The sequence below is a fragment of the Erythrolamprus reginae genome, chromosome 2, assembly GCF_031021105.1.
Source record: "Erythrolamprus reginae isolate rEryReg1 chromosome 2, rEryReg1.hap1, whole genome shotgun sequence".
NCBI lineage: Eukaryota > Metazoa > Chordata > Lepidosauria > Squamata > Dipsadidae > Erythrolamprus > Erythrolamprus reginae.
The window spans coordinates 16,111,936-16,136,605 of record NC_091951.1 but is presented as its reverse complement, the minus strand read 5'-3'; the positions used below and the strand labels follow the sequence as shown (position 1 = coordinate 16,136,605).

General features: G+C 41.7%; 1 protein-coding gene across 1 annotated transcript; it reads right to left on the bottom strand.

The window, feature by feature from the left end:
* Positions 1 to 1,220: 1,220 nt before the first annotated feature.
* On the bottom strand, positions 1,221 to 24,075 carry LOC139159184 (vomeronasal type-2 receptor 26-like). The gene is made up of 7 exons (XM_070736535.1): positions 24,017 to 24,075; positions 14,650 to 14,941; positions 8,571 to 8,802; positions 7,990 to 8,462; positions 5,091 to 5,321; positions 2,256 to 2,406; positions 1,221 to 2,131 (listed from the first exon to the last, which is right to left on the bottom strand). The coding sequence occupies exons 1-7, from the start codon at positions 24,073 to 24,075 to the stop codon at positions 1,221 to 1,223; spliced, it is 2,349 nt and encodes a 782-aa protein (XP_070592636.1).
* Positions 24,076 to 24,670: the final 595 nt, after the last annotated feature.

Sequence of the window (24,670 nt, the reverse complement as noted above, 5' to 3'; positions counted from 1 at the left end):
TTAGACAAGGAGGAGCATCCTCTGCAACTGGGCAAAAGTGCCCAGCAGAGGCAGAGTTTATGGGCCAGGCTGGTGACCCCAAAACAATATTTTAGTTAAGCTTCTCTGGCCCTGTGTTAAAAGAGGGCCCTAACCATGGTAGCCTATGCCTAACAAACCAAAAACAGGCTCCACAGATGACCTTAGAATACCATATGTCAGCTGTGGTGAGGGGGGCATTCCGCCAGGTTTCCCTGATGCACCAATTCCAGCCCTATCTTTACAGGGAGTCTCTACTCACAGTTACTCATGCCCTTATCACATCGAGGTTTGACTACTGCAATGCTCTCTACATGGGGCTACCTTTGAAGAGTGTTCAGAAACTACAGATTGTGCAGAATGCAGCTGTGTGAGAGGTCATGGGCCTTCCTAGGTATGCCTATGTCTCTCCAGCACTCCACAACCTTCACTGGCTGCCGATTGGATTCCAAATGCAATTCAAAGTGTTGGTTATAACCTATAAAGCCCTACATGGCATTGGACCAGATTATTGACAGGACCACCTTCTGCCAAATGAGTCCCAGTGACTGGTCAGGTTCCACAGAGTAGGCCTTCTCCAGGTCCTGTCAACTAGACAAAATCACCTGATGGGGCCTAGGAAAAGTCTTCTCTGTGGGGGCTCTGGTCCTCTGGAATCAGCTCCCCCCAGAGATTCATACTGCCCCTACCCTCCTCGCCTTTCGCAAGAGTCTAAAGACTCATTTATGCTTCCAGGCTCGGGGCCATTAGACTCTAACCCCTGGCTGATGAAATGCAATGTGTTTTGTTGTGTGAATGGAAATGATTGATTTTTAATGCTATTGGGTTTTAGACTAATTAGTTGAATTAATTGGAATAGGAAGCTTAAACGAGGACTCCTTTTTTTTCATTGTTTAATTCATTGAGTTTTACTAATCAGAAAAAAAAGCCTAAATATAATCATGCATGTTTCAATTTTAGTTTAGTTTGAAGTTGTAAGGTGAATAGAGATGGTTGAATTTCAAATAAAGAAGAAGGAAAAGATTAAGCAAAAAATAAGCATAAATCTTAGGAACGGTAAACCAAAACCAAAAGTCACTATAACAGCGTAATATTATTTTAGGTCTATTTTTTAAAATCATTTTGGGAGAGAATGGTTCAGCCTTTATTGCAGTTTTATCATCATCCCCAAAACCTCATATAAATATTAAAATTCCTCTATCTCATATTTCTACATTTCTTCTGGTTGTAAGCTGCTCCTTTGTATTCAGATCTGGTCTCAGAATGATAATATAGCATTTGGGGACGAAGATGCAGACCAGCAGACCAGCACAAGAGGCCAAGATGGAGAAGATCTGAACAGCCACCATGTATTTTCCCTTGGTGCTCAAATAGGTGGGTACAAAAGAGACCCAGACACTGCAGAAGACCAGCATGCTGAAGGTGATCAGCTTGGCTTCATTGAAGGCCCCAGGGAGTTTCCTGGCCAGGAAAGCCACTGTGAAGCAGATGCCAGCAAGGAAGCCCATGTAGCCTAGGGTTCCATAGAACATAGCAACAGACCCTTCATTGCATTGCAGGATGATCACTCCAGGCTGGGATTGGAAGTCAGAATCAGGGAATGGGGGAGAGACTCCTAGCCAGATGGAGCAAATGAGAGTTTGGATCCCAAAACAAGAAAGAACAAGGGAGTTGGCCAGAGTCTTTCCCAATAATGTTCTTATGGTGTTGCCTGGTTTTGTGGCCAGAAAAGCCAACACTAATGTGATTGTCTTGGCCAAGACTGAGGAGATAGCAATTGAGAAGATGATGCTGAAAATGGTTTGGCGGAGAAGACAAGTGGCTTTCCTTGGCTGGCCAATGAAGAGGAAGGAGGTCAAGAAGGAGAACAACAGAGAGATGAGGAGGATGTAAGAGAGGTCTTGGTTGTTGGCCTTGACTAGCGGAGTTTCCAAATATTTTATAAAGATTGCTAAGACAAACATAGTGCCTAAAGACAAGACCAAGGCAAAAAAAGCCAGGATCATCCCTAGAAGACCTCTGTAAGATAGGAAGGTTATGACTTTGGGGATGCACTGGTCTCGTTTCACATTCGGATGCTTGTTCTCTGGACATTTGGTGCACATTTTTGCATCTGCAATAAGAGAGATGAGAAAAGAGAGATTAATCCCATTCCTGCAATGTTAGCCTTTTCTCCTTCTGTTTACCCTTTTTAATCGCTTTCATGAATGCATCACGTAAAATTAGTCAATATGTACCTTCCTGAGTGGAGACCATCCCTTCGCCACAAGGAGCACAGTCGTAGCAGCAAGGGGGCTGCCCTTCCCGGGGCAACTTGCTGAATCCTGGATGGCAGCTCTCCACACACTTGGATTCAGGGAGGGAATAAATAATAATAAGAAATAAAATCTAGGACAAGGTGTAGTAAATGTTTCATTTTATTTATTTATTTTATTTATTGGTCAATCAATTACAGGATAGTAGTTTATATAAACATAACACAGAAAGTAATGATAAAAGAAAACAAATGGTAGGCACAATGATGCGCTTATGCACGCCCCTTACAGACCTCTTAGAAAAGGGGAGAGGTCAAATGTAGACAATCTAAGGTCAAAGATTTTGTGGTTTGGGGTAGAAACAACAGAGTCAGGTAATGAATTCCAGGCATTGATCACTCTATTGCTGAAGTCGTATTTTCTGCAGTCTAGTTTGGAGCAGCTTAAATTTAGTTTGAATCTATTACGTGCTTGTGTGTTGGTGCGGTTGAAGGTGAAGTAGTCATTACATACTGTATGTAATCATAGACATAAGTAGTATATGCTAGTTACCTCTGCTGGTGGTAACCACGTGGTGATTTTATTTAAGTTGATCCAGTGTTTGCTGGACAGAGAGGGGTTATAGCACCATCTGCAGGACACCTGACATGAATTGTATGCATGGGAATATGATTCTTAAGGCAAAAGGGTGTGAAACATTTACAACTGAACAGTGAAAACTTCTGGAAGTGGCTCAGACAGAGACCTCCTTAATTCACAGGAGTGTAAGATGGTGAGGCAACACAGCACAATTAGTCATGAAAGATTTTGTCAACAGTTCTGGGTTTCTTCTGGAATTGAAATAACAGAATGGAAGAATAGCAAAGTTGGAAGGATCTTGTAGGTCTTATAGGTTTTTTAGTCCAGCCCCATGCTCAAACAGGAGTCCCTATTACATTTTAGAGAAATGGCTGTCCAGTCTCTTCTTTAAAGCCTCCGGTGTTGGATCACCCACAATTTCTGAAAGCAAACTCTTCCACTAGTTAATTGGTTTCACTTTTAGGAAGTTTCTCCTTAATTCCAGATTGCTTCTCTCCTTGATGAGTTTTCATCCATTGTTTCTTGTCCTGGCCTTAGGTGCTTTGGAGAATGGGTGGACCCTTTCTTCTTTGTGACAGCCCATCACAGATTGGAACACTGCTATCATGTCACCAATCCCCTCTTTTCACTAGACTAACCAAATCCAATTCCTGCAATCATTCTTCATATGTTTTGATAAATATTTTCCTTACCTGACTGAGATATTTGGAGAACACCATTGCATGCTGGTCAATAGTAAACATGGCTTCTCCCAAACCCTGTCTTGCTAGGCTCCCAAATTTTGCCCGGACAACTGACTTATTGGAAAACTGGACTGAACCTATGATGTCAAGACCAGCAGCCAGCTCTCCACTCTCATCCAAATATAACCCATGGTAAAGGAACAACAGAGTCAGGTAATGAATTCCAGGTGTTGATCACTCTATTGCTGAAGTCGTATTTTCTGCAGTCTAGTTTGGAGCAGTTTAAATTTAGTTTGAATCTATTATATGCTTGTGCGTTTGTGCGGTTGAAGGTGAAGTAGTCATTACATACTGTAAGTAGTCATAGACATAAGTAGTATATGCTAGTTATCTCTGCTGGTGGTAACCACGTGGTGATTTTGTTTAAGTTGATCCAGTCTTTGCTGGACAGAAAGGGGTTATAGCCCCATCTGCAGGATACCTGACATGAATTGTATGCATGGGAATATGATTCTTTTTTTATATATACATTTTTTTAATTGATTTTCATAAAATAGACAAACAGACATACAAACATTAAACACAGAGTGGTGATACATTTTCCCCGCTTATCTTGAAAGTATAAATTCAAATACAGAAAAAGAATACATAATTAGATATATGTTAGATATTAAAAATTTTGCTAAATTTTGAATTAAAGTTTTTCACATTTTCACTAATATATATATGGGAATATGATTCTTAAGGGAAAAGGGTGTGAAACATTTGCAAGTGAACAGTGACAACATCTGGAAGTGGCTCAGACAGAGACCTCCTTAATTCACAGTAGTATAAGAGGGTGAAGCAACACAGCACAATTAGTCCTGAAAGATTTTGTCATCAGAACCAATATTAAACAAACAGTTCTGTGTTTCTTCTGGAATTGAAAGAATAGAATGAAAGAATAGCAAAGTTGGAGGGATCTTGTAAGTCTTATAGGTTTCATAGTCCAACCCCATGCTCAAGCAGGGGCCCCTATTACATTTTAGAGAAATGGCTGTCCAGTCTCTTCTTTAAAGCCTCCAGTGTTGGATCATCCACAATTTCTGAAAGCAAACTGTTCCACTAGTTAATTGGTTTCACTTTTAGGAAGTTTAGAAACATAGAAGACTGACGGCAGAAAAAGACCTCATAGTGCATCTAGTCTGCCCTTATACTATTTCCTGTATTTTATCTTAGGATGGATATATGTTATCCCAGGCATGTTTAAATTCAGTTACTGTGGATTTACCAACCACGTATGCTGGAAGTTTGTTCCAAGGATCTACTACTCTTTCAGTGAAATAATGTTTTCTCACTTAATTCTAGATTGCTTCTCTCTTTGATGAGTTTTCGTCCATTCTTTCTTGTCCTGGCCTTAGGTGCTTTGGAGAATGGGTGGACCCTCTCTTCTTTGTGACAGCCCATCACAGATTGGAACACTGCTGTCATGTCACCCATCCCCTCTTTTCACTAGACTAACCAAATCCAATTCCTGCAATCATTCTTCATATGTTTTGGTAAACATTTTTTTTACCTGATTGAGATATTTGGAGAACACCATTGCATCCTGGTCAACAGTAAACATGGCTTCTCCCAAACCCTTTCTTGCTAGGCTCCCAAATTTTGCCCGGACAACTGACTTATTGGGAAACTGGACTGAACCTATGATGTCAAGACCAGCAGCCAGCTCTCCACTCTCATCCAAATATAACCCATCCAAGGAGTTATTGTAAAGCTTGAAAAGGTTTTGCAGGAAATGGTGAAGCTAAAATAAGACAAGGGAAGAAAAGCAAATATAGTATAGTTCTGAACAGTTCTACTATTCCGCAACTGGATTTCCCATAAAATTGATTTTTAACAGGGTGATATCTGTTTCTATATGGACAAGAGGTGCAATGAGTCCTATGCCTTCTCTAACTTCATTAAAATTGTTATATGAGTATCTTAATTGACTACAACCCTGATAAACATTTGAGATCTGCAGTTTAATGTTTCCAAATGTAAAATAATGCACTTGGGGAAAAGGAATCCTCAATCTGAGTATTCTATTGGCAGTTCCGTGTTAGCAAAAACTTCAGAAGAGAAAGATTTAGGGGTAGTAATTTCTGACAGTCTCAAAATGGGTGAACAGTGAAGTCAGGCGGTAGGGAAAGCAAGTAGGATGCTTGGCTGCATAGCTAGAGCTATAACAAGCAGGAAGAGGGAGATTATGATCCCGCTATATAGAGTGCTGGTGAGACCACATTTGGAATACTGTGTTCAATTCTGGAGACCTCACCTACAAAAAGATATTGACAAAATTGAACGGGTCCAAAGACGGGCAACAAGAATAGTGGAAGGTCTTAAGCATAAAACGTATCAGGAAAGACTTTAATGACCTCAATCTGTATAGTCTGGAGGACAGAAGGAAAAGGGGGGACATGATCAAAACATTTAAATATGTTAAAGGGTTAAATAAGGTCCAGGAGGGAAGTGTTTTTAATAAGAAAGTGAACACAAAAACAAGGGGACACAATCTGAAGTTAGTTGGGGGAAAGATCAAAAGCAACATGAGAAAATATTATTTAACTGAAAGAGTAGTAGATCTTTGGAACAAACTTCCAGCAGATGTGATAGATAAAGCCACAGTAATTGAATTTAAATATGCCTGGGATAAACATATATCCATCCTAAGATAAAATACAGAAAATAGCATAAGGGCAGACTAGATGGACCCTGAGGTCTTTTTCTGCCATCAGACTTCTATGTTTCTATGTTTCTATGAGATCAATATTCATGGACTATAATGTTTTGATCATGACATATGCGAAATTGTGATGATGGTAGAGGAGTTTCCTCACATTAATATAAAATAAGGGAGGCTCGGGAGTGTGAAAAATGGGCCTACCAGAAGTTTGGATAGACTGAAAACAGGCATGTTTCCTGGCTCCAGAGGACACATTTAACCTGGGGAGGCAGTTTTCACCCTCCCAGAGGCTTGAGGAAAGCCTCCAGAGCCCGGGGAGGTCAAAAATACCCCCATACACACACCCTAGTGCAGGAGGCTGACTAGGATACACCCACCATGGCCAGGCCCACCCATCAACTGGCAAAGAATACCTTGCTGAAATTTTTGAAACCCTGTCCAGAAGCATAACTTTTAGAAAGACAGGGAGTCATGATCATGGGAGATTTTATCACCTGAATATAGAAGAAAACTCCACCAAACATGGCCCTTCTAGGAAATGCCTTGCTTCTTGATGACTTTCCCCTTCAGAAGTTGAGGAAGGAAGAAGAAGATAATCTAATCTGACTTGATAACAATCCATAGGGAAGTTGAAAATTAGAATAACATGAATATGGGGGGGGAGGGGAGATGACCGTATTATTTTGGAATTCTTAATTTTTGGTAAAATCAGAGAACATAGTAAATACCTCAAAGTTTAAACAGCAAATACTAATAAATTCCATGGCATGGTGAGAGAAGCTGAATAAATAAAAGAAACCTTATCCTATAAAGGAGAAGCCTGCAGGACTAAAGGGAAAGTCCTTAAGATGCTTACATATTGACTGAATTCATTCCAAATTTGGATGAATTGAAATTAATATCTTCGATTTCAGGAAATTAATGGAGAAAAGAGCTAAGGGTGAATGATGCGATCTTGTTTTATAACATAAAAATAATAATATTATGGTATAACTACTACTAGTACCACCACCACCACTACTTAACAATTGCAATAAGAAAGACATCTGGATGACTGTGCTATCTATCTATCTATCTATCTATCTATCTATCTATCTATCTATCTATCTATCTATCTATCAGATTTCTCTTCTGCCCTTCTCCTGGGACTCAGTTCGGCTCATCATAAACAAATACTAACATAAAGAAATGTAGTATTAAAGTATCACTACTAAAAACACACAGAAATTTCATTTAAAAAATATTCTAAAAACCCTTACATATTTAAAAAAACAAGCAACTACATTCACCCACTTAGGGTTGTATTGGCCTTTTTGGCTGCTGCTACATATTGCTGGCTCATATTTAGTTGGTTATCCACCAAGACTCCGAGATCCCTCTTGCAGTCACTGCTATTGAATGTGGTTTCACCTAGATTATATGTATGTTTTTGGTTTTTCTTACCTAGGTGTAGGATTTTACTTTTCTCTGCATTGTATTTCATTTTTCTCTGCATTGTATTTCATTTTATTTGTTTGGGTCCAGTGTACAAGTCTATCAAGATCCATCTGGATGCTGAGCCTGTCCTCTGGAGTATTGGCTACTCCTGCTAGCTTGGTGTCATTTGCAATTTTTTTTAGTTAGTTAGTTTTCCCCAGGACCATAGATAGTCTGAATAAACTAGTGAGCTTCATGGAGAAATTTACAGTTAAGAAAAGTTAAGAAAAATAGGGAAGAATGGCATCAAAGGGTTATGTAGAGGGAATACCTGCCACGGCTGCACCTGTTGAATAGCTAGCCAATTTTTACCATCCTTCATTTTCCTCTTGGATCTAGATGAATATGCATCATTTAAGGTGCTGGCCACACTCCAGACAGAGTGATGAATGATGTAGCTATCCAGAGACAGGATTCCTTCAATCTGCTCCTGGGGCAAAGCTTCTATATCCCTATTCTCTGGGCATCTTATCCAGCCTTTCACAGATAAGCCATGCTTGGAATAGGAACAATGAAATACTTTCTTCATAAAGCCTATGATAGACTTGTGAGTAGACTGAAAATCCCCATTTCTGGCATTTCTGTCCCTCTGAATCAAGAAGGAAATGTAGCCATAGATGGAGGGACTAATCCGTGGGGTATACTCTAAATCCAAAGTAAAATCCCATAAAGTTGAAGTTATCCAGACTTTTCCAATTATGTCTTTTGTGCAGATTTCAGTTATTTTCTGCATAGAAAATATTCCTGTTATAAAGGAATCAACCTCCACAGAGTAAACAAAGACATTGACTTGTTTCCACTGGTAGAATGGGAAACAGTCATATTTTACATGATGGGTATCCACAGAGATACCTTGGGATAAAACAACACAAATGATGTTCCTGACAAGCAGAGAGGTCAAACTTTTCATGAATGTTTTCCCTCCATCAGAGTCCGGTGCAACCAGACCAACCAAGGTCCACCCAAAATGGTGGAGCAATTTGATAATTGTGGGGTATTGAACTCCTTCTTTGGGAACCACTTGGTAGAGAAAAGGGAAGAGAGATTTGTCACTCAAAGACTGAGAAACAAAAGTAAAACTGACCTGAAAAAGAAAAGAAGACACACATGATGAAATAAGGATTGGTTGCAGTAATGGATAAGGAGTTAACACAGAGATGAAGGATTAAATTAAATATTGAGTTAAGATGTTTATGCTTTATTATAAATAGAAAAAGAGAATATAAGGGATTAGATTTTATAATATTGCTATCTGTAGATGAAATATGTCTCATGTGTAGTTAATTTCAATTAATTTAGCAAAGAAGAGGATAAAAAGTATATATTAAAAGCATTACAGTGGTACCTCGAGATACGAGTTTAATTCGTTCTGGATCTGGGCTCTTAAGTCGAGCAGCTCTTATCTCGAACGACTTTTCCCCATAGGAATTAATGTAAATAATTTTAATTGGTTCCAGCCCTCAAAAACCTCACAAAGTTAGTCTAAATTATGCAGAAAGATATGTTTTTAATGAAGAAATGTACATGTACATATAAATGAATAATGAAGTTTCTTTCACTTAACTTGTAAACTTTCTTAAACTTTTAAATTTACATATGTTCAACTTCTCTGCCACCCAATCCTGTAGGACAGAGGTCCCCAACCCTTTTTGCACCAGGGACCGGCTTTAAGCGATCAAGAGATGAATGGGTGAATGAATGGATGGAGGGTGGGAAGGAAGGAAGGAAAGAGGGAAGGGACAGGAACAGAGGAAGGAAGCAAGGAAAACTATGAAAGAGGAGAGTAAGAGAGGAATGAGTGAAGGGAGGGAGGGAGGGAAGAAGGTGGGAAGGAGAAAGAAAAGAAGAAATAGAGGAAGGGAAGGTAAAAGAGAAAGAAAAAGAGCAAGAAAGAAAGAAAGAAAGAAATAAAGGGGGAAGGGACAGGAACAGAGGAAGGAAGCAAGGAAACTTATGAAAGGGGAGAGTAAGAGAGGAATAAGTGAAGGGAGGGAAGAAGGTGGGAAGGAGGAAAAAAAGAAGAAATAGAGGAAGGGAAGGTAAAAGAGAGAAAGAAAAAGAGCAAGAAAGAAAGGAAGAAAGAAAGAAAGAAAGAAAGGGGGAAGGGACAGGAACAGAGGAAGGAAGCAAGGAAACCTATGAAAGGGGAGAGTAAGAGAGGAATGAGTGAAGGGAGGGAGGGAGGGAAGAAGGTGGGAAGGAGAAAGAAAAGAAGAAATAGAGGAAGGGAAGGTAAAAGAGAAAGAAAAAGAGCAAGAAAGAAAGAAAGAAAGGGGGAAGGGACAGGAACAGAGGAAGGAAGGAAGGAAACTTATGAAAGGGGAGAGCAAGAGAGGAATAAGTGAAGGGAGGGAAGAAGGTGGGAAGGAGAAAGAAAAGAAGAAATAGAGGAAGGGAAGGTAAAAGAGAGAAAGAAAAAGAGCAAGAAAGAAAGAAAGAAAGGGGGAAGGGACAGGAACAGAGGAAGGAAGCAAGGAAACCTATGAAAGGGGAGAGTAAGAGAGGAATGAGTGAAGGGAGGGAGGGAAGAAGGTGGGAAGGAGAAAGAAAAGAAGAAATAGAGGAAGGGAAGGTAAAAGAGAAAGAAAAAGAGCAAGAAAGAAAGCAAGAAAGGGGGAAGGGACAGGAACAGAGGAAGGAAGGAAGGAAACCTATGAAAGGGGAGAGTAAGAGAGGAATGAGTGAAGGGAGGGAGGGAGGGAAGAAGGTGGGAAGGAGAAAGAAAAGAAGAAATAGAGGAAGGGAAGGTAAAAGAGAAAGAAAAAGAGCAAGAAAGAAAGCAAGAAAGGGGGAAGGGACAGGAACAGAGGAAGGAAGCAAGGAAACTTATGAAAGGGGAGAGTAAGAGAGGAATGAGTGAAGGGAGGGCTTTGGAAGCCGCCGAACGCCGTCAGAGGGGCGCGTCAGCGGCGGTATCCGGACCCGGCCGCCCCCCCCACGTAGAAGCCAAGCCCCCCCCCAGCCGAGCCTGGTGGCAAGCTCGCCCCCAACCCCCGAGATCGAGCGCACGAAGAGGCATCTCTCGCCTTCTGCCGCTGGCCGCCCGCTCTCTTTCGCCCAGCGCTGCTTTGGAAGGCGTGACGGGAAAGCGCTCCAGCATTGTCCGGGCTTCTCCCGCCACGCGCAGCCCAGCAGCGGCGGAGGAAGGCGAATGCGGCTTGGAAGCTGGGAGGGGGGCGGAACGTCTTTGGCCACTTAGCTCTTCCACCCCCCCTCCAAGCCGCATTCGCCTTCCTCTGCCGCTGCTGGGCTGCGCGTGGCGGGAGAAGCCCGGACAATGCCGGAGCGCTTTCCCGTCACACCTTCCAAAGCAGCGCTGGGCGAAAGAGCGAAGGAACGTGGAGGATTGGGGAGCTGAAAGTGGGCGTTTTCAGCTTTCCAATCCTTCACGTTACTTCGCAGCTAAATCGTGTGGCAGCGAACAAGCTTTGGGGGTTTAGCTGGGGAGGAGAAGTAGCACCTTCCAAACCCCCAAAGCATGTTCGCTGCCACACAATTTAGCCAGGACAGGAGCGAAGGAACGTGGAGGATTGGGGAGCTGAAACCGGGCGTTTTCAGCTTTCCAATCCTTCACGTTACTTCGCAGCTAAATCGTGTGGCAGCGAACATGCTTTGGGGGTTTAGCTGGGGAGGAGAAGTAGCACCTTCCAAACCCCCAAAGCATGTTTGCTGCCACACGATTTAGCCAGGACAGGAGCGTTCGGAGCCCGAGAGGGGGAAAGAGAAGAATGGAGAGAGAGCCGCTGCCGCCTCAACAGCAGCCACGGGAGGGGAGTCGCGCGTGTGTGTCGGTGTGATTGCGACTCCCCTCCCGTGGCTGCTGTTGAGGCGGCAGCGGCTCTCTCTCCATTCTTCTCTTTCCCCCTCTCGGGCTCCGAATGTGGCGGGCGGCGGGAAGAGGAAACGAGGCTTGCTGGCCGGGGAAGCAAGCGATCCGGGACTGCCTCGTTTCCTCTTCCCGCCGCCCGCTGCATTCGGAGCCCGAGAGGGGGAAAGAGAAGAATGGAGAGAGAGCCGCTGCCGCCTCAACAGCAGCCACGGGAGGGGAGTCGCGCGCGTGTGTCGGTGTGATTGCGACTCCCCTCCCATGGCTGCTGTTGAGGCGGCAGCGGCTCTCTCTCCATTCTTCTCTTTCCCCCTCTCAGGCTCCAAATGCAGCGGGCGGCGGGAAGAGGAAACGAGGCTTGCTGGCCGGGGAAGCAAGCGATCCGGGACTGCCTCGTTTCCTCTTCCCGCCGCCCACCGCATTCGGAGCCCGAGAGCGGGAAAGAGAAGAATGGAGAGAGAGCCGCTGCCGCCTCAACAGCAGCCACGGGAGGGGAGTCGCAATCACACCGACACACATGCACGCGCGCGCGCCTCTGGCTAGTCAGAGAATGTGAGTGCGGGGAGGAGGGTTCCTCTCTTCTTATGCCTCCTCGCCACCCCCACCCCTCCGCTTTCTCCTTGCATCGGCTTTCGCCCCCCCCTCCTCCTCCTCGCGCCCTCTGCCTTCCACCGAGCAGCCACGGGAGGGGAGTCGCTGGAGCTGCCCCCGGACTTTCCACCAAGCCCAATGCCGCCAGCCCACATGCCTGCCTCTCCCCGCGGCGGCGGCGGCGGCAGTGCTGCCCAGCGCTCCGGCGTTGTCCGGGCTTCTCCCGCCACGCGCAGCCCAACAGCTCGCTCCGGCTGGCAGCGGCGGAGGAAGGTGAATGCGGCTTGGGAGCTGGGAGGGGGGCGGAACGTCTTTGGCCACTTAGCTCTTCCTCTGAAAGGAAAGCGTGGAGGCTGCCTCTCTCCTCCCATATTCCGCCCCCCTCCCAGCTTCCAAGCCGCATTTGCCTTCCTCCGCCGCCGCCAGCATCCAGCTCTTCCTCCGCTTCTTGCTTCTCTACAAAATGACAGCTGGGTGGAGCCTGGCGGCGGCGGCGAAACAATCACTCGTACCCCGAATCTGGGCTCGTAAGTAGAACAAAAATATCTCTCCCCTCCTAGCTCGCATCTCGAAATGCTCGTATATAGAGCAGCTCGTATGTCGAGGTTCTACTGTATTAGCATTTTTGTTCTCTGAATGTTTAACGTATCAAAGAAATGTCATGGATTATTATTTTAGGCACTGATTCTGGGTTTTTTACTGCCCATATTGTTTTTACTATATGTTGCAGAAAAAATAAAGAAAATTTTATACCCCCCGAAAAAGAAAAGAAGTTTGGTTATATGTTAAGTCAAATCCAAGCCAACATATTAACAAGGGAACTTTATGGTAAAAATGCTCTTTTTTAGAAGGACGTCAAAGTTTCTGCGAAGATTATTTTTATGAGATTAATATCAGACATTAGTAAAATTGAGAGAGTCCAGAAATATTTCATAAGATCCTCCACTCCTCTGCTCGCAACAGAATACCTTATTCCACCAGACTTGAAATTTTGGGCTTAGGTAGCTAAGAGCTATGTCGCCTTTGATCTGATCTAAGTGTAGTTCATAAAATCATCTATCACAATGTCATACATGAATATTTCAGCTTCAACTGCAACAATACATGAGCGCACAATACTAATAACTAAAGATCTAAGTGCCAAACCCCACTGCAAAAACATCGCTAAGTAGGCCTCAAGAGTTGTTAATCCAATCCTAAGTAGTTTCTACTCTGGAAATCTCACACTACTTACCAGAGCTTACAAAACTTTCACTAGAACCATCCTCAAATACTGCTCATCTGTTTGGAACCCATATCACATCTCAGACATTAACACCCTTGAAAATGTTCAAAGATACTTCACAAGAAGAGTCCTTCATTCCTCCACTTGAAACAGAATATCCTATGAAACTAGACTTATAATTCTGGGTCTTGAAATCTTAGAACTACAATGCCTTAAACATGATCAAAGTATTGCCCACAAGATCATATGCTGCAATGTTCTGCCTGTCAAAGACTACTTCAGCTTCGACCATAACCACACAAGAGCACACAACAGATTCAAGCTTAATATTAATCGCTCCAAACTTAACTGTAAAAAATATGACTTGAGTAATCGGGTTGTCGAAGCGTGGAACTCATTACCAGACTCTGTAGTATCATCCCCTAACCCCCAACATTTTACCCTTAGACTATCCACGGTTGACCTCTCCAGATTCCTAAGAGGTCAGTAAGGGCCGTACATAAGCATACTAGAGTGCCTTCCGTCCCCTGTCCTATAGGCTCTCCTATATCTCGTATTTCTTCTCTACTATATCCTCTATAACCTTCATTGTGTATTATTGTGTATTGGACAAAATAAATAAAATAAAAAATAATAGATTCAAACTCAATGTAAACTTTTCAAAACTTGACTTGAGAAAATATGACTTCAGCAACAGAGTGATCAATGCCAAGAATGCACTACCTGACTCTGTGGTTTTCTTCCCAAACCCCAAAAACTTTAACATTAGATTGTCTAGTGTCAACCTCACTGCATTCCTAAGAGGTCTGCAAGTAGCATGCATAAGCGAACCAGCATGCCTACAGTCCCTGGCCTACTGCCCTCATTTATCTATATTTGTTTATTTTAATACCAATACCTGCAATCTTGTATATGTTTTGACAAATAAAATAAAATTTAAATAAATGAATAAATGAAAAATCAACCAATCAATCAATCAATAAATAAGCAAGCAAGCAAGCAAGCAAACAAACAAACAAACAAACAAACAAACAAATAAATACGATTGTTCTGTTCATAGGCAACCTTCTACCTAATCTTGACTATGAGATGTTTCTTCCACAAACAGGAGGAATCTAACAGGAATAGCGTTCTAGATCTGTTTGTTTAAACATTTTGCTCTCTGTGTGATTCCAAGTGCAATAAACTTATTATTTCCATGAACATAAGTGGCCCTTAAAGTTCATGGAGGATTCAGAGCAGATTTAGAGCCTACAACCACATACTCACACTCTCTCACACACACAAACCTGTGGAATTGTATAAATACTCAGCATATCTGCTATCTGGATGGAGATATCAGTTTTGGACCCATCAAAAACTATCAAGGATCTGTTATGTCTTCCACATCTGTAGTTTGGAATGTTTGCCTCCCCAGTAGAAAGCAAATCCAGCAAGGCATCTGAAGTCATGATTTTGCTGAAATGGCTGCCATAGAAGTTGTAGCCCAGGGAGATGTTGGGTAACAACGGGAGATCCTGGTTGATCTCCTGGGTGGCAAAAAGGAAGGAGAGGATTTTCCAGAAAAAGATAGGTCCATTCCTGAAAATATAAACATATCGCATCATTATGATATGTAAAGATCTCAGCCTTATATATCTTTACTTCATAGGGGATGTTAATCTGTACAAATGTAACCCAAAATCACCAACCAAAATGTCAAACTTCATTCTTCATAGGCATTATTAAATAATGAACCATACAGTTTAACATAATCACCACCATCATCATTTACCCAATAGCCTTTATAAAAGAGTTTTCTGAGCAATATCTATGAAGTTAGGAAAAGTAGAAAAAGCTACAAGAATGTAAAATGCATTAGCACATCACTCAAAAATAGAATAAAATAGAATAGAATAGGGTAGCATAGGGTAGCGTAGGGTAGAGTAGGGTAGGATAGGGTAGAATAGAATAGAATAGAATTGACCAAGTGTGATTGGACATAGAAGACGTTTGTGTTGGTGCATATGCTCTCAATTTACATAAAAGAAAAGATAAGTTCATCAATAATCATAAGGTAGAACACTTAATGATAGCCTGGGTACAAATAATCAATCTAATCATATTAGGAACCAGTCAATTTAATTGTAAGGATACAAGCAACTAAGTTAGAGTCTTACAATCATTTGTCAGAGGGGATGGGTGATGGGAAGGGTGAAAAGATTATTAGTAGTGCAGACATAGTTTAAGTTTTATTAGATTTATAGGCCACCCAACTCCTGATGGACTCTGGGCAGCAGTAAGTAGTTTTAGTAAGTATGTTGACAGTATTGAGGGAATTATTTGTTTAGCAGAGTGATGGTGTTTGGGGAAAAAACTGTTCTTGTGTCTAATTGTTCTGGTCTGCAGTGCCTTATAGCATCATTTTGAGGATAGGAGTTGAAACAGTTTGTGTCCAGGACATGAGGTGTCTGTAAACAGGGGGGAAATCCCATTGTAATTGAACTCAGCAAAATCAGAAGAACTGCTATGACTTTTGCATATTCAATGTCTTAGAATGTCCTATAATTATCCTGCAGAGACACCCAGAAATGGATGTGTTCTCTGATAAAGAGGGAGGCAGGATGGAGAGCCAGGGTCATCTACCATAAGTAGTTTTTTGAGTATGTCATGCCGGAAGGGTTAAGTCAATGACTTCACTTTGTGTGAGAGGGTTCCAGCCACTGCCAGGACTCCCTCCCTACATCCACTGATTGCTTCAAAAATCCTGAAGTTCACCCAGAGGCTTTCAAAACCCAACAGCCAAGGACTGAGCTCCATAGTCCCTGCAGAATGGCCAAACGACAGGCAAGCAAAATGACAGATTCCAAAACAGTGTTTCTTAACCTTGGCAAACTTGACAACACTGTTTTAAAGTGTAACACTATTCAAAGGTACATTGGAGATGGAGACTCAGCTTGGTTCTTTCTTGGCTTCCTCCCAGGATGAAAAGGCTGAAAACTGAGTCATGCTTTCAACTTTAGATTACATTCCAGCATGTTTTTGTCTCTCCACACCATCCAATCCTACTTTGATTGATTGACTAATTATTGGATTCCTGGTCTCAGCTCAAGCCCAACATGTTGACTACATTTTCAATGTTGTCTTGAAAAGCTAGCAAAAGCATCACTCTCTCTCTCCCTCCTTCCATCTCTCTTTCTCCCTTTCCCCCTCTCTCTCCCCCTTCCATCACTCTTGTGCTATCTCCCACCCTGTCTCTCTCCATCCATCCATTTTTCCATCCATCCATCCTTCTTTCCTCCCTCCCATAGCTTGCTATCTTCTGTATCAAGTCTTGGCACAGAAACCACATATTATCTGTAAGAACTCTTCATGACAAAAAAAGGAAGACGGATTACATCTAATGGTTCAATATATTTACAATGTAGGGTGAAAAAAGAGAGCTTTTTGACAGGTGGTTATCCAGACTTTGCTGAGATGCTCCCAGGGAAAGAAATCTAAGCTTTGAAACAACTCCTCTGCTTCCAAAGGTGTCCAAATGATTACACCTCCTTCTCCCTTGGAATATCCACCCCTTGTTTTAACTCTGCCAGGCCGGCTGTCAGACACTGGCAAGAGGCTATCCCGTGCCTCAAACATCTTCTCTATTCCAGATGTCAGGGAAGTCACTTAAAATCTTCCATAGAAATTAAGGCTCACACTAACACTTAACATTAACATGCTGGGAAGGGTAGACCTGCTCTGCAACCTCAATTAAGATCTTTACACTCAAATTATGTAAAAGATCGTGGTGTGTCTGTTCCCCATTTTACTTGAAGAAAGAACTCAGAACTCAGAAATCTGAAGATTCTGTAGGGCTGATGTTTTGCACTGATGCAGCCAAATCCTTCCACCATAAGTGATCAACCAGGAAAACATGGTGTGTGGAGATGTCTAATATCTACCTACCTACCTACCTACCTACCTACCTACCTACCTACCAATCTATCTATCTATCTATCTATCTATCTATCTATCTATCTATCTATCTATCTATCTATCTATCTATCTATCTTTTTCTGTCAGCAAAAAAATGTGATACACACACGCACGCACAGAAACACAATCTAGCTGTTACACCTTTTCAGTTCTTAAACCGATGTGAAGAAGAGCTGTGTTTTGTCACTGCCCTGTCTGAAGGAGGCAAGTGGAAATTAGCAAGGATTAGCCAAAAAGTGGTTTCATTGTATCTGCTATGACCTGCCTGATACCCTTTATGGTGGGGCTCCTGCTGAAATTGTAAGGAAGGATGAAACCTTTCATTACACAGATGATCCCACCCAGAAGAAGATCTCCTAGCTTGTAATAATTATTAGATGCATTGGCTTCATTCCTCTTCAGATTCAGAGGGCACTTTAAAGTCAGTTTCCCATCAGCTGCATGAGGAAGCAGAAGGAGGAGAAACAGAAGATCCATTGGTCTTCTGAAGTCAATTTGCTGCCGTGTAGATGTTTTTCTTTTTCAAGCCATATCAGAAGCAGAAAACAACATCATTTCAAGGGTTGGAGGTTTCCCCAGTTTTCCTAAGTCAAACGTTATCCTGTGAATCATCCTGTCCAAGAGGGAAGGAGACTAATTCATTGCAGTAAAACCTGCTTCCTCCCTAACACTTCTCCTTAGTTTTCACTGGAACAGGAAACCTTGAGGCATTCGGCATTTCTCATCTAGTATTCACTTCTTACTTTTCTTTTTTTCTTTTAGGCTGAAGTTTACATCCATAAATATCTCTGGGGACTGTCCCTTGAGACCAGAGAACAGGCAAATCATTATAGAAACATAGAAACATAGAAACATAGAAGACTGACGGCAGAAAAAGACCTCTTGGTCCATCTAGTCTGCCCTTTTACTATTTCCTGTATTTTATCTTAGGATGGATATATGTTTATCCCAGGCATGTTTAAATTCAGTTACTGTGGATTTCCCAACCACGTCTGCTGGAAGTTTGTTCCAAGGATCTACTACTCTTTCAGTAAAATAATATTTTCTCATGTTGCCTTTGATCTTTCCCCCAACTAACTTCAGATTGTGTCCCCTTGTTCTTGTGTTCACTTTCCTGTTAAAAACACTTCCCTCTTGAACCCTATTTAACCCTTTAACATATTTAAATGTTTCGATCATGTCCCCCCTTTTCCTTCTGTCTTCCAGACTATACAGATTGAGTTCATTCAGTCTTTCCTGATACGTTTTATACTTAAGACCTTCCACCATTCTTGTAGCCCGTCTTTGGACCCGTTCAATTTTGTCAATATCTTTTTGTAGGTGAGGTCTCCAGAACTGAACACAGTACTCCAAATGTGGTCTCACCAGCGCTCTATATAAGGGGATCACAATCTCCCTCTTCCTGCTTGTTATACCCCTAGCTATGCAGCCAAGCATCCTACTTGCCTTTCCTACCACCCGACCACACTGTTCACCCATTTTGAGACTGTCAGAAATCACTACCCCTAAATCCTTCTCTTCTGAAGTTTTTGCTAACACAGAACTGCCAATGCAATACTCAGATTTAGGATTCCTTTTCCCCAAGTGCATTATTTTACATTTGGAAACATTAAACTGCAGTTTCCATTGCTTTGACCATTTATCTAGTAACGCTAAATCATTTACCATATTACAGACCCCTCCAGGAATATCAACCCTATTGCACACTTTAGAGTCATCGGCAAATAGGCAAACCTTCCCTACCAAACCTTCCCCTATGTCACTCACAAACATATTAAAAAGAATAGGACCCAGAACAGACCCTTGTGGCACACCGCTTGTAACCTGACTCTGCTCAGAATACTCGCCATTAACAATAACTCTCTGATGTCTATGCTTCAGCCAGCTTGAAATCCACTGAACTATCCAGGGATTAAGTCCAATCTTCACTAATTTATCTATCAGCTCTTTATGTGGAACCGTATCAAAGGTTTTGCTAAAGTCCAGATAGGCAATATCCACGGCACCACCTTGATCCAACACCTTTGTGACATAGTCAAAGAACTCAATGAGATTAGTCTGACACGATTTGCCTTCAGTAAAGCCATGCTGATTTGGGTCCAATAAGTTATTGTTTTTTAGATGCTGATTTATCCTCTTTTTGAGTAGAGTCTCCATCATTTTAACTACAACTGATGTCAAGCTAACTGGCCTGTAGTTACCAGCTTCTTCTCTACTGCCCTTCTTGTGGATAGGCACAACACTGGCCATTCTCCAATCCTCAGGAACATCTCCTGTTAACAGGGATTTGTTAAACAAATCAGTCAGGGGGGTAGCAATGACAGATCTGAGTTCTTTAAGAACTCTGGGGTGGATGCCATCTGGACCCATTGCCTTATTTATCTTTAATCTTTCAAGTTCTTCTAAGACATCGGCTTCTAAGATCACTGGAGCTGAATCCGTACAGCTGGAAGCAATGCTATATCCCTCTATAGTATTATTATTATTTTGTAAGGTGTCTTTTGAGAAAACTGAACAGAAGTAGCTATTGAAATGGTCAGCGATCTCCTTATTCCCATCAATGTATGTATTATTCCCGGTACTAAGCTTTGTGATGCTGCAGTTTTTCTTCTTCCTATCACTAATATATCTGAAGAAGGTTTTATCCCCCTTCTTTACAGATTGTGCTATTTCTTCCTCTTTTGAGGCTTTAGCAGCATATATTATCTGTTTCGCCTTCTTCTGTCTCATTTTATACACCTCTCTATCAGCTATACTTCCAGACTCTTTATACCTCCTATAGGCAGCCTTTTTTTCATTGACTATAGCCCTTACATCATTGCTAAACCATAGCGGTTTCTTCTTCCTTTTACCTTTAGTTACTTGCTTTACATAAGGTCTTGTGGCTTTTAAGATGGCCTTTTTTAATACAGTCCACTGGGTGCTTGCTCCTGCCATTTTATCCCTCCCCTTTAATTCATTATTTAAATATTCCCCCATTGCATTAAAATTTGTTTTTCTGAAATCCAATACTTTGGTTGCAGTATAGGATTGCTCACCATCAGTTTTTACATCAAACCACAAACATAGATGGTCACTGCAACCTAAATTTTCTCCCACCTTGACCTCTGAAACCCGATTCCCATTGGTAAAAACTAAATCTAGAATATTCTCCCCTCTAGTTGGTGTCTTAACTAGCTGTGCCATAGCTGCTCCTGTAAAGGCCTCTACTATATTCTTACTTTTGCATGTAAGGGCACTGGGGATATTCCAGTCAACATCAGGCATGTTGAAATCACCCATAACCAAAATATCTCCCTTTACTGCCATTAGGGTAATCTCATCCACCATCTTGTTGTCATGTTCCTCAGATTGCCCTGGAGGCCTATAGATCACCCCAATTCTAATGACAGAACCGTCTTTATTTTGCATGCAAATCCAGAGGGTCTCCAGATCTTTACATGTATTTTGAATTAGTATTGTTTTTAGACTTTCTTTAACATAAATGGCTACTCCACCTCCCCTTCTCTCTATTCTATCCTTCCTATACAGTGTATAACCTGGTATGGATATTTCCCATTCATTAGAATCCCTAAACCATGTCTCAGTTACGGCAACCAGATCCAAATTATCTCTAGATATTATGGCCATTAACTCACAGAGCTTGTTGCTCAAGCTTCGAGCATTTGTGTACATTACCCGAAGAACATTATTTTCATTATTAGTTTGCCCCTTATCATCAGCAACTACATCTATTTTATTTACAGCTCCCTTTTCATAAGCTTCCAGAAACTGATTTATCCTCATTGGTCGGGGACAGAAATCCTCCACATCTGGTACATCTCTGTCCCCTTTACCTAGTTTAAATGCCTGTCCAAAAAAGTTCTGAATTCCTCACCGAGCACCTGGGCACCTCTGTTTGATGGATGCAAACCATCCCTCTTAAACAACTCCCTATTAGACCACCTATTGACATCATGACTTACATAACCAAAACCTTCAGCTTTACACCACTGCCTTAACCACACATTAAACTCTCTGATACAACTTGTTTTACCCTCCTGGCCACAAACCGGTAACACCTCTGAGAAAGTCACTGAATCAGTTATTTTACCCAGCTCCACACTTAGACATTGAAAATTTCTTTTTACTACATTAACATTTCTCTGGGACAAATCGTTTGTGCCAAGATGCACCACCACATCAACGTTATTATCTTTACTCACAGCCTTGATAATGTTTGTAATCCGCCTCCTATCCCTGTGGGCAGTGGCTCCTGGAAGACACCTCATCACCTTCACCACATCCTTCCTCTGTCCCAAATCAACACCTCTGACAATCGAGTCACCCACAAGAACATGTGTCCTCTCTTTATTTCTACTAATTGGACTTGGTATGGTGACACTATGCTCCTCATTTACAACAACTTCTCCTTTGAACATTCCCTCATTCTCCGCCTGAGGGGCCTTGCTACTATCTACAACATCCCTACTATTTAAATCCGCAAGAACATTATAGGAATTGGATACAGAGAGACCAAAATTGTTATGTTTTTGTTCAACCGCACGTAATCTTCCTGAACCAACAGTTGTCCAAACAACCCTCCTCCTCGGGGGGCGCTGTGGAAGTGGAGGCTGCACACATGGCTGCATTACAGCACGTGGCTGGGACAATCTTTCCACTTCTGCCTGCAAGCTACAAACTAAGGACTGCAATCTAGAGATCTCGCCATCTAACCTAGATGTCCTAATGCAAAGAGGGCAGTACCCCAAGTTCCACAAGGTACTACGGAACACAACAGCCAAACAAGTTTTACACTGCACCAAGCCAATCATCTTAACAATGTATTGAAATACAGGTACTTAGCAAGAAAATGAACCCTTATTGCTACCAAACTTTGCTGATTTTGGTTTATAGTTATATAATTCGCGCGCCGCCAGGCGCGCGGGCCACTATTATGATTTGGATAATGTGAAGGAGAAGAAGCAAACTCTGTGGTATTCCAAGGAAATTAGGAAGTGTTAGATATGATGTCATACTTTAAGACAGGCTGGTGACTGAGTTGAAAGAATTTGGCCCATCTCTTAGAATTATAGTATGGATGGGTTGGAAGCAGTAGTGGATTGCACCCAGTATGGGCCACACTATAGTCTGGTAGCATAAATGGAGATGCACATGCATCCCCAGAGATTAGAATAGCCCACACCCATCTTGCCTTTCGTAAGGTCTTTAAAACCCACCTCTGCTGTCAGGCATGGGGGAACTGAGATATTCTTTTCCCCTAGGCTTCTACAATTTATGCATGGTATGTTTGTATGTATGATTGGTTTTATAATAAGGGTTTTTAGCTGTTTTAGTATTGGATTGTCGCATGTTGTTTTTACCACTGTTGTTAGCCGTCCCGAGTCTACGGAGAGGGACAGCATACAAATCCAAAAAATAAAATAAATAAATAAATAAATAAATAAATAAATGGTTAAAAGAAGTCTTTGGTTTTAACAGAGAAGATAAAAGATTAGATCAATTACTCACACACCCCATTCACATTATCTAGAGAGGATTATATTATTATCTGGAGAACATTATTTACAGTATTAACAGAGGAGGGTCCATAATCCATGTCCACTACTTGAAATTTGTCTCAATGTATGATCTTTGGCTACTATTCTCTTTTTAAAAACATAATGTTTATTAAGTTTCTACATATAAAAACAATCTAAACAAACAAAACATACAAAGAAAAAAAAGAAAGAAAAATGAAAGAAAGTAGACAGACAAATCAGCTTATAAACTTATGGAACATATAAACTGTTCAGTTCCAAGGGTGTTCAATATATGTACATAGATAGTTATTTGCTTATCATCAATTAATATTTGCTTTCACTACATACATATATTTATTTGTTACATAAAGGACATATTTTGTCAACCATATTGTTGACTATCACTATCAAGCAACCTAATATTAAGTATTTGTATTTAGTGTGTGGAATTGTATTTTTGTTTTCCTTAGCTCTGCATATTATATTGTATTTCATTTTGGGTATTTCTGAGGAAGGTACAAATTTGTTTTTAGGGGTTTTATATTCCATCGATTTATGGTGCAGTGTTTCTATATTTTCATTTTATTTCGGTACGAAAGGAAGGTGTGTCTAGTTTTGCTTTTCCTTAGGTTTTCTAATGTATTTTTTTCTGTTTGAGCCATTTGTACCAATTTTCCCATATTTTGTAAAATTCGGATTTATCTTTTTCCCGTAATTCAAAGTCATTTTGGTCATTTTTGCACAATCAAGGACCTTAATAATGAAGCTTAAAGTTGTGGGGGCAGTTCCTGTTTTCCAATTTTGTGCATATAGCAATCTTGCTGCCATTATAATATGGAGGATTAAGTATTTGTCTTCATTTTAAAATTTCTGCATTCCAATACCAAGAAGGAAAAGCTCAGGTTTGCTCTTGATAGCTTTTGATTTTGCGCCAAAAATTATTAGCAACTGGGCAAGTCCACCATAAGTGGTTGCTATTCTCATTGCCAGCCTACAAGATCCTCAGGGCTCTGGGTTTTAACCATTGCTTTTGAATACCAATTTTTATTTATTTATTTATTCGATTTTTATGCCGCCCTTCTCTTTAGACTCAGGGCGGCTTACAACATGTTAGCAATAGCACTTTTTAACAGAGCCAGCATATTGCCCCCACAATACGGGTTCTCATTTTGCCCACCTCGGAGGGATGGAAGGCTGCAGAGCAAGGCTGATTTTGTCCATGATATTATCTGCCATTTCTTATTGGTCTGATTGTCACTAAAGGGAGGAAGCCCCTTCTGGGTCAGAAATGTGCACACCTGGGTTTGTGGCTTTGACCCAGGGAAGAGCCCAAGGAAGAAAAGGAAGGCCTGTTGCCATCCATGGTTTGTTGACAGGCCCTGAGGAAGGTGCAGCTAGATCCGGGTTGGTTTTTTTCGGGGGGGGGGGTCTTTTCTCAGAGTGACTGCTGATAAAATTTCCCAACCTGTTCTGTAACTATAGTCCTTTCAGGAAGAAAAATGTCCCCAACTTGATAAACTATTGTTTTGCTTGTCTCTGATGAAGTAATGGGTGCGCCCCCCTGGGGGGTATGGAGAGATGCCAGGGGGCACATGTGACCCCTGGGAACATGCGCGGTCCCTCTCGATTGATTCCCCTAGATGGGGAGTGTTTTCCCAGTTGCACATTGCATGGATTTTTGTTCTCAGTGGGTGCCGCAGTAACCATGAACACCGTGGCGACCCTGCTGTTAGACAAGGAGGAGCATCCTCTGCAACTGGGCAAAAGTGCCCAGTAGAGGTAGAACTTATGGGCCAGGCTGGTGACCCCAAAACATTATTTTAGTTAAGCT